The sequence below is a fragment of the Brachycentrus maculatus genome, unplaced genomic scaffold (assembly GCF_059751285.1).
Source record: "Brachycentrus maculatus isolate JH-2025_06_01 unplaced genomic scaffold, ASM5975128v1 h1tg000678l, whole genome shotgun sequence".
Taxonomy (NCBI): Eukaryota; Metazoa; Arthropoda; class Insecta; order Trichoptera; family Brachycentridae; genus Brachycentrus; species Brachycentrus maculatus.
This window is the reverse complement of record NW_028281410.1, coordinates 75,343-88,922: the sequence shown is the minus strand read 5'-3', so window position 1 is coordinate 88,922 and position 13,580 is coordinate 75,343. Positions and strand designations below refer to the sequence as shown.

The window sequence follows — 13,580 nt, the reverse complement described above, 5'->3', positions numbered from 1 at the left end:
GTATTGTTTTATCCTAATATATCAACCATCTTTTCGCTTTTACTTCTTTGTATTTATGTGGTACAATTCCAATACTTTTTTAAATTCCAGTACTATCCTTTCAATCCAACCTAATGTCTACTTTCTTCCTTATTTTGTTTTATCCTAATATATCAACCATCTTTTCGCTTTTACTTCTTTGTATTTATATGGTACAATTCCTAGACTTTCTCAATTCCAGTACATTCCTTTCAATCCAACCTAGAGTCTTCTTTCTTCCTTCTGTTTATTCTATTTCTTATATCTACCAACAACCTTTTTACTTTTGCTTCTTTATTTTTATACCTATTTTCCACTTTCTTAGTGATGATACTATCGTAAGTCAAGAATACTTTTCACCATTATTGAGTCTACTTTGCACAAGATGGATTTTATGTTTTCCATTTGAAATACGAGGTGCGTTAAAAAAAGTTGACTAGTTTTTTCTTTCAAATCATTTGCTTATTCATCAAAATCTATTTTGTTTCTTTCAAAATATTCTTCTCAGATAAATATCTTGATAAATCCACTTGTGTCACCGCTTCTTCTAATCCTCGAAGCACTTTTGATATGCGCTTTTTGGTATGGCCTTGAGCTCTTCCAGCGATGTGGTTTTACCCTCTTAATCGTGGCAAAACTCCATTCTTTCATGGGTATTTTCAGATTTGGGTATAGAAAAAAGGCGCAAGGTTACTTTTCGTATGGCGTTTGGCAAAAAGTACAGAGTTCTTTGGGCTACTGGGGTTTTTATGTCTAACCTTTATATCTGTCAAAAAAAAAACTAAAAATGTTGGAAACATGTGTACTAACATTACAAAACAACATTTTGAGTGTGTCCAAATACTTGTTCACATAATCAGCCCCGTAAATGTCTAGACTTCCATATTCTTCTTCATCTTTGATGAGTGTCAAAAAATAATATTACAAAACAATTTGATAAAAATAGTTAAGGCCATTGGTACCATAAATCGAGCTAGGACACAATATGTCGAACCCTCTTCTAGTGGAACGGAAGGCCTGTTGACGACAATCAACAGTCCGCGTTCTCCTGAGGAGTTTTACATGGTTTCCTCCCAGCAATGAGCAAATGCTAACAAGTTCCTGATTGGCCCACATAGATTAAAAAGATTAAAATGAAACATGATTTTATTAGCTAGAAGTAACAAAAGTCCACTTATTTATCTATAAACCTTGTACATAATTACTAAGGTTAATAATAAATGCAACTCCCATCTTAAAAAAAATTAAATTGATTACCCATAATATATAAAATTTTAAGTCACTTTTTTTGACTTACACCTCGTATTGTTTGCAGAAATTCGTGACTTTTTTTGGATATGTAGCTACTTTTTCATTCTTCATTTCAAGATAATTTCTTCCCTAACTATGCTTAGAATTTGTAATATTTTCACATCAAGCACTTTCTGGCTCTGTTTTTTTGTTCTGAATTATTTGTTTATTTGTTTAGATTGCGTCAATTTGGGGTGAAACCAATCCTGGATTATTCAGCTGAAGAAGACATTTCCCAAGAAGAAGCCGAACAGCGAGAAGTCAGGTAATAATGATTTATAAATAAAAAACATACTTTTCACATAAACTCTTGCATAAAGTTTCCACAAAAAAATCATTCAACTTACAACATTTTGGACGTGTCAATTCTTAAATAAGAATTTGTTTAGAGCATTGTGAGTGTGTCCAAATACTTGGTCACAAATCTGGATTATCTCCGATTGTAGGAGTTAATTTTCATATCATATTTTGACATCTCATCAAAGATGAAGAAAAATATGATTTTTTCTGGCGTTTCTCATGTATCTGGTTATAATCCAGGATTCGGACCTCACATACTGATATAAGAGTTTCTGCTCAATAAAAAGCTTCTTTTCATCTCACCAATAGATGTCTCTAGTAAAGTTCTAGTGATTCAAGAACTATGTTTCAAAATTGGTTCATACATATAGAACTTCCAAGAATTTGAGTAGTGTGGTTGTCAATAATGGGTAGAATGGGTAGAATGTCAAACGTGTGTAAAGTGATCACTTAAACCAGCCTTTGACGGTCTTCAGCCCTGTAAATCTTTGATGAGATGTCAAAAAATAATTGTTTTGTTTTGTTTGGTGGTTTCACACCACTCTTGCGGTCTTGTTTGCAAAGACAGAGTGGTGTGACGTTCTACTCTCCCTGCCTACCTCTGCGAGAAGCGGCGTGATAGTTGGTTGTCTTTTTTCCTTATAAAACGTGCGTTTGTATACGTACATACGCCTTCCAGAAATGCGCGTTTTAATGATCGCGTTATAAATAGGTAGGTACTAGAGTCTACACGGTTTGACGTCATCGCCGATATTTGGCGCACCGTCCGAATTCGGGAATCAATACCGACGTGACGTCACAATGACGTCACGCCACCAAATTTTACCGTTTTTAACGCAACCCTTTTAAACTCTGTAAAATAATCATGTACATACATACATATTTAGTAATTAATTCCTTTCGCTGACTTCACCCTTTTCGGCAGTTCTAGAAAATTTGGTGGCGGTTTTACAAACTTGTATTTATTTAGATTGGCAGTGACAGGGATATTGAAAGCTTTTAAATGTAAATTCACAGTAAAATCGGTATTAAAATTGACATTTTCTTTAAATTACGCGACTTTGTTCATTTAACAACCAAAAATGCTTTGCAAGAGAAGGTCTGCCGGGTAAGGTAAGCATACAGTGAATCTAGTTATTTTACCTCTAGTTGTTATGTTGGCTTACTAAATTTAAATCAGAGGTAAAATAAATATGAACATAAATAAAATAAACAAGTAAAAATATGCATAAAGTAAAATAAATATGAACATAAATAAAATAAAATAAAATAAATATGAAATCAGAGGTAAAATAAATATGAACGGACAGTAGATTGATGCTTCTGTATCAGATCTGTGAATGCGGTGGGACAGCTTTTAATTTAAATACTCTGTAAAAAAATGTTTGAAGATTAGTTTTATTTTATTTATTGTTTAGGCATTAACTTTGTGGTAAGACATGTTACAATGATTAAAGAAAACACTTCGTTTTTTACCACTTGAGTTTTATTATAGACTACATGTTTCAGAAGTTAAACTTCCATCATTCAGGTCTTTATAATAACAGCCTGTATAATAACAGTTATTATACAGACCTGAATGATGGAAGTTCTGAAACATGTAGTCTATAATAAAACTCAAGTGGTAAAAAACGAAGTGTTTTCTTTAATCATTGTAAGATTAGTTTTAATTTGGATTTGTGGAAATTTTTTTTTAAAAAAATAATGAAAAAACTATGTCATATTTTTATATTGATATCTCAACATAGAGGAGGAATATTGAAATATTTTTCGTTTATTATTATTATTATTATTCTACAAAGTGTACGTGTAAAAGTGACTAAAAAATACATTTACTGTAGATACTAACTGTTGCAGTTACAGTAACGTCTCGCACAACGTACTTAATTCGTTCCGTGGGCAAGTTTGTTATGCGAAAAATTCGTTAAGTGAAACGCGTTTTTCCATAACAATACATGTTTAAAAATATTTGTTCTTTATTGTAAAATATAGTAATGTGATCAGGGATATGTGCGAGATCGAAGATGTCGTTAGGTTAGGTTAGGTTAGGTTCGTTATGTGAAACGCGTTTTTCCATAACAATACATGTTTAAAAATATTTGTTCTTTATTGTAAAATATAGTATTGTGATCAGGGATATATGCGAGATCGAAGATGTCGTTAGGTTAGGTTAGGTTCGTTATGTGAAACGTGTTTTTCCATAACAATACTTAAAAATATTTGTTCTTTATTGTGAAATAAAGTGATGTGATCAGGGATATATGCGAGATCGAAGATGTCGTTAGGTGGGGAAGGCAACGAAGGAGACAATATTATGCACATGTGAGAAGAATGGATTCATCCAGACTCCCCCACATCGCACTGTACCAACCCCATGGAAGACGACTCCAGGTCAGACCATCAAAGAGATGGGTCGATAGCTGGACATCGACATCGCAGGAGGCTAATCCCTCGTAAAAAGAGGCCACAAGGCTTACAAGATGAAGAAGAAGAGCAGCATAAAAACGATTCTCGCTTTTTTTCTTAATTTTTTTATTTAGACTCAAGTTTGGGAGAGACTAATGAGGGTTGTATGGTCGAATTCTCTCTTCCATCCTTTGATTCTTGTCTGCTGGCTTTTTGAAAAACCTTTCCAGGATTGTCTGTTCCTTCCTTCCCCAAACGCTTGTTCACAAATCTGGATTTTCACAAATTAGGACTTATTTTATTTTTATTTTTTGACCTGTCGCTCACTCCTTTCAACAACGCCATATATCAAAAATAGCCGATTTTCAGATGTGCATGTTTTCGGAATGGCCAGAAAATGTACTATATCCCAGCAAAAGCGGCATATTTTTAACTTAATATTTACCCGCTACACGGCAGAAAGTGATGTTTTTGCATTTTGAAAAAAAGATATTTGTTTAATTATTTTTTTAAAATACATATAACTAAATATTTTTCAAATGAAGAAAAAACCATCAGGTTTTACCTAAAAAGATCTGTTGCACAGTAAAAAGTTCAAAAAGTGGCTTGATATTTATTTTAAATATTTTTTTTTTATATTCTTAAACTTTAAAAACGATCTTCTGGAAAATCAAGTTTTTTGAAATATGACGGTGTTGAAAGGAGTGAGCGATGTCAAAAATTACCTTGAAAAATAACTCCTAGTCGGAGATATAATAATACAGATTTGTGAACAAGTATTTGTACACACTTAAAATGTTGTAAACAGAAAGTTTGTTGTGCACGACGTTCGTTATGCGAAGCATCATCTATTATGGAGATAAGAAATATCGCTCACTCCTTTCAAGAACGTCATAAATTAAAAAACTTCATTTTTCAGTAGAACGTTTTTAAAGTTTAAAAATATAATACAATGTATTAAAAATAAATATCAAGCCACTTATTGAACTTTTTACTGTGTAACAGATCTTTTTAGGTAAAACCTGAAGGTTTTTTCGCCATTTGAAAAATATTTAGTTTATTTAAAAAATTATTAAACAATACCTTTTCTTCAAAATGCAAAAACAACAGTTTCTGCCCTGTAGCGGGTAAATATTAAGCTAAAAATATGCCTGTTTTGCTGGGATATAGCACATTTTCTGGGCATTCCGAAAACATGCACAACTGAAAATTGACGATTTTTGATTTATGACGTTCTTGAAAGGAGTGAGCGATATCTGACGAACTATTCAAAATTTCCTTGGGGTTCATAGCTAGCCAGGCTGAACGTTCCTAAACGCATTCGCGTGCTTAAAACAACCCCCCTAATTATTTGTTTTTTGTGGTTTTTGTAGGTAAAATTTTAAATATGCCGCGCAAACATGAAAATCTAAATGTGTCGTGATGATACGCCATTACTGTCGATTGCAAGTTGATGTATGTATTTCAGAGAGACCTAGTTAAAATATTAGTTTAACCTTGTTTATGCGTCAAAAAATACGTATTATTTTTTATTTATTTATTTTAGTTTTACTTAGTAAATACCACTTTTTCTTAAAATCTATTGTGACACGTGTTTCGATGCATTCCGCATCATTTTCAAATACTGTATGATGCGGAATGCATCGAATTACGTGTCGCAATGGATTTTAAGAAAAAGTAGTATTTAATATGTAAAACTTTGATTAAAATGGATAGATTTTACCACAAAGTGACTGCCGAATCGATCAATGAAAAGTTTTTTTTAAATATATTTTTCGTAACACACATTATTACAATGTATAATAATGTGCCCTTACTGAGTACCCAAACGTCCAATTTGTATTGTAAAACGTCCAATTTCGTTTATAAAACATACAATTTGATTTGTTAAACATCTAATTTCGTCATATTCTAAAACGTCCCATTTTATTAGTTGAACGTCCAAAATTATTTATTAAACGTCTATTAGATTTGTAAGGTGTCCAATATGAGTTATGAGACTTGATTTTTAAGACATCCAATCTTATTATCAAACGTCCTAATTGATTCGTAAAACGTCCCATTGGATATGTTAAATGTCGAATTCGATTTTTAAGACGTCCAGATTAGATTTTATAACGTCCATTTTGTTATGTTAAAAGTCTTAATTGATTTGTAAGACGTCAAATTTGATTTGTAATAAACCAAATTATATTTGTAAAACGTCCTGTTTGATATGTAAAACGTTCTATTTGATTTGTTAGGCATTCAATATTTGATTTGTTAGGATAACAATTTGGTTTGTAAAACGTTCAGATTGATATGAAAAACGTCCAACTTGATATGTAAAATCAATTTTGATCGGTTGAACGTCCAATTTGATAAGTATAACGTTTAATTTGGTTTTTTAAAACGTCCAATTTGATGTTGATAACCTGTATAATTTGAACAAATCGTCGAATCGCACTGTTGTACGAACATGTAGGCTTTAAATAGGTTAATATGTACCGCTCATTCAACCGTGCAATAATTAGCCATTATTATCGGCATTCGGACGTTACCATTCTTCAATGGCGATAAGCGAATGATTTCTAACCTAACAAAAACTTTCAAGCGCATCGGCGACCTGTTATTTTATAGTCAGCTGATATCTGATGGCTTTTTTATTCTTTTTTCCACAGTTTGATGGCTGACAATATTATATTTATTTATTTTTAAAAGAAAATATTTGTGTTTTTGTTATTTACACAAATATTTCAATTTCATAACAACTTAGTGACGGATAACCGTCAAGGACATTACTTCTCTTATTTTATTTCTTGAACGACTTTGAATGGCGCATGTTTAAATATGTTATTGATTTTGAAAAATATATATGATTTCAATTGGTACCATTTTGATATAATAAATCACTCACGGATATACTGAATTTTCAAAATCCCTTGAGATTCGTTTTAATGATAATTTACATAGCGCCATTTTCTTAAAATACTACCTCAAGGTTGCTTAAATTATATCTAGGTTCCACTAGATATACCGAATGTTTCAAAACCCCTTGAGATGCGTTTTCAATGATAATTTACATAGCGCCACTTTCTTAAAATACCACCTCAAGGGCGCTTAAGTTATATCGAGGTTCCACTAGATAAACAGAATGTTTCAAAACCCCCTTGAAATTCGTTTTTAATGATAATTTACATAGCGCCATTTTCTTAAAATACTACCCCAAGGGCGCTTAAGTTATATCTAGGTTCCACTAGATAAACAGAATGTTTCAAAACCCCCTTGAAATTCGTTTTTAATGATAATTTACATAGCGCCATTTTCTTAAAATACTACCTCAAGGGCGCTTAAGTTATATCTAGGTTCCACTAGATAAACAGAATGATTCAAAACCCCTTGAGATGCGTTTTCAATGATAATTTACATAGCGCCATTTTCTTAAAATACTACCTCAAGGGCGCTTAAGTTATATCGAGGTTCCACTAGATAAACAGAATGATTCAAAATCCCTTGATATTCGTTTTTAATGATAATTTACATAGCGCCATTTTCTTAAAATACTACCGCAAGGGCGCTTAAGTTATATAGAGGTTCCACTAGATATACCGAATGATTCAAAATCCCTTGAGATTCGTTTTCAATGATAATTTACATAGCGCCACTTTCTTAAAATACCACCTCAAGGGCGCTTAAGTTATATCGAGGTTCCACTAGATATACCGAATTTTTCAAAATCCGAAGACGAAGAAGATGTACCTATATCAAGGTACATCTTCTTCGTCTTCAAACCCTCATCTGCACCCGATGGTGCATTGGGCACTGCATCATATAAACGCAGTGTTATCTTGATAGTTAACACATGCAGCCCTCCGCTTTAGGTACCAGTCCAGAATGAATATTAGAGTGACAAAAACACTGAAATTAATTTGACTCCCCCCCCTGGGAATCGAATCCAGTACTTGTAGCTAAGCGCGTTGACAATTACACTACGGAGGCGGATCGAGGTACATAGTGATTACCAATATTTCCAGCCATTAAAAATGTATTTTCCAAATCTACCTGGATTTGAGTTGTTTTTCATTTAGTACGCTGATAATTTATGTTACCGATTCTTAATTTAGCACGAAAAATCCTACATGTCACTCGCGGCAGGGATCGCGATGTGACGAATGACGCTCTTGGCAGTGAATGGTCAAGTACCTAGCTACAATGCGTGCATGTGTGTGTACCACGTGTGTATAGGGTATTTTACATACGTGTGGGTGAGTGGCTGTGTCGGTAACAGTGTGTTTATATTGAAATGTGGTCATCTTAACAGAATCGCCCTTGAGACTGCAAGAAGCCGACGATGCGTGACGTAACGGGAGACTGCTCAAAGCAGGGGTTTTCAACTTAACAATATTTAAAAAAATATACTCTAGGAAATAAAAAAGACAACACTAAACTAAACACAAATAACATTTAACGTAATTAAATTTTTTACTTGAAACACCGTTTTTGTTTTTAAAAATAAGTTTTTCTTCGAAGTAAATATACGATTTTTAATTGAAAAGGGTTATTGATAGGTTTTTAAAAAGTTTAAAATATTTTTTCAATATATAATATGTTCTAACTAACTAACCATCACGCCGCTTCCCCGCATGGGTAGGCAGAGAGAATCGAACGCCACACCACTCTGTCTGTGCAAACATTGTTCGCCTCTTCTACATTCATGCATCTCCTCATACATACCCGGCGATTATTACGACATTTTATATACAATACGCAATATGTTCTAATAAATCAAATTCCAATATATACTTACTCGTATATTTTACTATATTGTAATTTCGAGTTATTTTTCATATATGTAATTATTATTATTTTCATTTTTATTTAAAATGATATAAAAAATATATATACTTAATCAAATATCATTTAAATGTTAATTACAATATATAAATATATATAAAACCCTTATCCGCACCCCAATGGTGCATAAGGCACTGCGTCATATAAACGCAGCGTTATCTTGATCGTTTACACATGAAGGAAAGGTGATCAGCCCTCCGCTTCAGGTACCAGTCCAGGGTAATAATATTGAATAAATATTACAGTAAAAAAATCACTTATATTTATTTTACCCCCCTTGGGAATCGAACCCGGGACCTCCAGAACGGTAGCTGAGCATGCTGACCATTACACTACGGAGGCGGACAATATTTACGGAGGCTACAATACCATATTTTATCATTTTGACGAATTAAATAAATAAATATTGTAATTGCGCAAACATTGTATTGTCTATTTGTTTGATTTAAAAAAAAAATCTGTGAAAACGGTGCCGGAACGTCTTCCGCCGCCTTACATTGAAAAAAACCCTTAATATATATATATATATATATATATATATATATATATATATATATATATATATATATATATATATATATATATATATATATATATATATATATATATATATATATATATATATATATATATATATATATATATATATATATATATATATATATATATATATATATAAATATATATAAATATATATAAATATATATATATATATATATATATATATATATATATATATATATATATATATATATATATATATATATATATATATATATATATATATATATATATATATATATATATATATATATATATATATATATATATATATATATATATATATATATATATATTTATATATTTATATATATATATATATATATATATATATATATATATATATATATGTGTGTGTATATATATATATATATATATATATAAACTATGATAGACGTTTTCATATCAAGTTGAGACACCTATAATATCTATGTATTTATTTTAAATCAAACACAGATTTTTTGAGTCTACTAAGTTGTATTTTATTAACAAAAAGACATAAAAAATTATATTGTGACAATTGTTTCGCCTTGTTAGGGCATTATCAAACGAATGTGAAGATCAAATGGACTACGGTCCTTATGTATCTATACAATTCTAAGTGACAGTTTTAACACGGGTAGCAATAATTTATGGGAGACAACAGTAGACGTTTTCATATTATAAGTTGAGATACTTATAATATCGATTGAATAGCCCTGGAGGTCCATTTTTTATTAATTAGATCAGTTCAGATTGCCCCATACAACCACTCATATAATTTTGTTAAAGTATCTACCTACCATAAGGATGTAGTAATGATTTTTAAAATCATTTGATCAGTATGCGGCTGCCCCTTGAACTTGAAAATATGTATATGTAAATGAGTTATTGCCTCCTTCGACTCGTTATGGTTTATCTTAAAGTATATCTTGTAGTCCGCCTCCGTAGTGTAATGGTCAGCACGCTCGGCTACCGTTCTGGAGGTCCCGTTTTCGATTCCCAAGGGGGGTAAAATAAATATTAGTGATTTTTTCACTGTAGTATTTAACCAAAAATTACCATGGACTGGTACCTGAAGCGGAGGGCTGATCAGCTTTCCTTCATGTATAAACGATCAAGATAACACTGCGTTTATATGACACAGTGCCCTATGCACCATTTGGGTGCGGATTAGGGTTTTTATTATTATTATATCTTGTATATTTAATGCATTGTTATCTTTGCGGTATGGTTATATAACACTCTCCGGGCCTTTGTCCACTACACAGAATTTCATTGTCTGGCATTTTAGCTAGCTTTTTAAAACGATGATTTGCTTGGATTGGCTTGTGCTTTTGTCCATTTTCTTCTTGTTCAGTTCTTGATCAGTGCGTGAACACGTTGCGCGTAAATTCGATCACGCTAAACAGTCGTAGTCGCTTTAATTTTTCAAAACCGGACTGCCGGACTGTGAAATTCCGGGTAGTTGAATCCTCTTTATCAGCCCTCATTATCATTCATCGTTCACTTTGTGTAATACCACTTTAAAACACTACCTCATGACTACATACCAGTTTCAGAATAACCATTCAAATGAATGCTAAAAATAGCAATATTCATAACATTTTAATGACATCTCAACATACTTTTTTTGACATCTCATCACAGATGAAGAAGAATATGGAAGAATACTCAAATTCTTGGAAGTTCTATATATATGAACCTATTTAGAAACCTTGTTCTTGAATCACTAGAACTTCACTAGAGACATCTATTGGTGAGATGTAAAGAGGCTTTTTTACTAAGCAGAAACTCTTATATTAGTATGTGAAGTCCGAATCCTGGATTATAATCACACACATGAGAAACGCCAGAAAATACCATTTTCATTTTTATTATTTAAGCTTGTAATTTGACCAGATAATTTACTTACAACATTTTGAGTGTGTCCAAATATTTGGACACACTCAAAACGTGTACATCTCAATATGGTGAAGAAAAATATTAAAGTCTGGGCATTTACGGGAACAATCTTCTAGCTCAATAGCTGAAAGCATAGGAAACTGTTGCATCGTACAGTAAGAAGCATTAATATTAGGGATGTGGCTATTAGTGCTTCAAATTTATTCAATGATAATGCCGTAACACATTTTCCCCAAAATTTTCAGTCAGCAAAAACAAATGTCTTTATAGAATTTTCTAGCTGCAAAGTATTAATTATTCATATTATTTTTTGACATCTCATCAAAGATGAAGAAGAATATGGACGTCTGGGCATTAACGGGGCTGATGACTGTCATAGTCTGGTTTAAGTGATCGCTTTGCACACGTGTAACATTCACCAATCCTACGCATTATGGTATTTATAAACGTTAATAAAAATATATAAAAAAATTATTATACTTTCGGCAAGGAATGCATTATCGTATTTTACATTGATTTATATGGGAAAAAATGTTTCGCATAACAAGTGTTTCGTTTAATATGTAAGATGCTGGAATGAATTATGCTCGTTATAAGAGGTTCTACTGTATACTTAAATACTTATAAAGGATGTATTGAATATTGATAGCATTAACTTTGTGGATCATATTGATATATTATTTTGAGAAATAAAAAGACTTTGTTTTTTGATCCACTCACATTTTTACTAACAACCAACTAGTTTCGGCAACAAACTGTTGCCCTCTTCAGGGCAAATTAAACCCTGAAGAGGGCAACAGGTTGTTGCCGAAACTAGTTGGTTGTTTTCATATTATTTTTTGACATCTCATCAAAGATGAAGAAGAATATGGAAGTCTGGGCATTTACGGGGCTGACGACTGTCATAGGCTGGATTAAGTGATCACTTTACACACCTGTAACATTCACCAATTCTACCCATTATTGACAACCACACTACTCAAATTCTTGGAAGTTCTATATATATGAACCAATTTAGAAACCTTGTTCTTGAATCACTAGAACTTCACTAGAGACATCTAACTCATATAACTAATATGAAAATAACTCCTGTAATTGGAGATAATCCAGATTTTGTGAACAAGTATTTGGACACACTCAAAATGTAGTTGGTTGTTAATAAAAATGTGAGTGGATCAAAAAACAAAGTCTTTTTATTTCTCAAAATATTATACTTATAAAGGACCCCATATTTCAAATAGCTTAGAGCCTTACAAGTCTTAATTCTTTCCTTCTCATGGTCTGCCTCTCTCCAGATGAACTAGAAAAGTGATGATCTTATTGGTGCATTTTTCTTTTGCAGCTCTTCCGTTTCGGAGGCCGGTGACAAGGCTGAAGGAGCCTCCATGCCGCAATATCAAGTGAACAAGTCCTTCGCCGATCGGCGCTACAAGGTGCAATCCGCCAGGACCTACTTCTACCTCAATGAGGCCACGTGCGAGAAGAACACAGAGATCTTCCTCAAGTGCCTCGAATCCGTTGCCGGTAAATACTAGTTCATATTCCCATATCAATCATCGTCACAACTATGAGTTTACATTCCCATAGTAAAATATCAACCTATGTCAGCACAACTACAAGTTCCCATGCTAAATTATCAACCTGTGTAGGCACACTCCACCGTGTGGAATGCAGGAAGGTTGACTGGTAACTCAGACATTTTCTACTAGTATTAGTACATTGTATGGTGATGCAATGTGCTAATACTAGTAGCTCACCAAAGCTCAAAGCAAGAAACTAGCAAGTTTTGAAAATAGGTGCCTGAGGCGAATACTGGGTATAAAGTGGTATGACTTCGTCAAGAATGACGATGTGAGGAGAAGAACTCAACAGCCCCTCATACTGGAAGTCCTGAAGAGGAGAAGGTGGACATGGTTGGGACATGTCCTTAGAATGCCACCTGAGACCATCAACCCCTTATGTCTCTTCTTCAGCGGGATTCTTCTACACCTTTTAAGTCTTCGTGCTTACTTTTGATATATATGCCTTGAATATTGTTATATATATTGTAGTCGTACAGGAGAAAGTGACCAACTACCAAAACGTAAAATGTTCAGGAGGGCCATTTAAGTCACTTTTGCTTGGCAAGAAAATAAACATCAATGCAGTTAGTCATTTTTAACAAGTCAATATATGATACTTTCAAGTTTAAAATCCTTTGGGATTTTTTTAGGGCAATATTAAGCTAGTAAGATATCAAATGGTCAATGATCACGTTTTTGTAAAAAATGCACTTGGTCACTTTCTCC

The 13,580-nt window shown here is 32.6% G+C and overlaps 1 protein-coding gene across 3 annotated transcripts in view; it reads left to right on the top strand.

Moving 5' to 3' along the window:
- LOC148300656 (proline dehydrogenase 1, mitochondrial-like) overlaps positions 1–13,580 on the top strand; it is a 51,717-nt gene that overhangs the window by 23,626 nt on the left and 14,511 nt on the right. For all 3 annotated transcript variants that reach the window (XM_088274462.1, XM_088274459.1, XM_088274461.1), the window contains exons 3-4: positions 1,487–1,573; positions 12,635–12,816. In XM_088274462.1, coding sequence (XP_088130588.1) covers positions 1,487–1,573; positions 12,635–12,816 — 269 coding nt within the window. The remainder of the gene's footprint in view (positions 1–1,486; positions 1,574–12,634; positions 12,817–13,580) is intronic.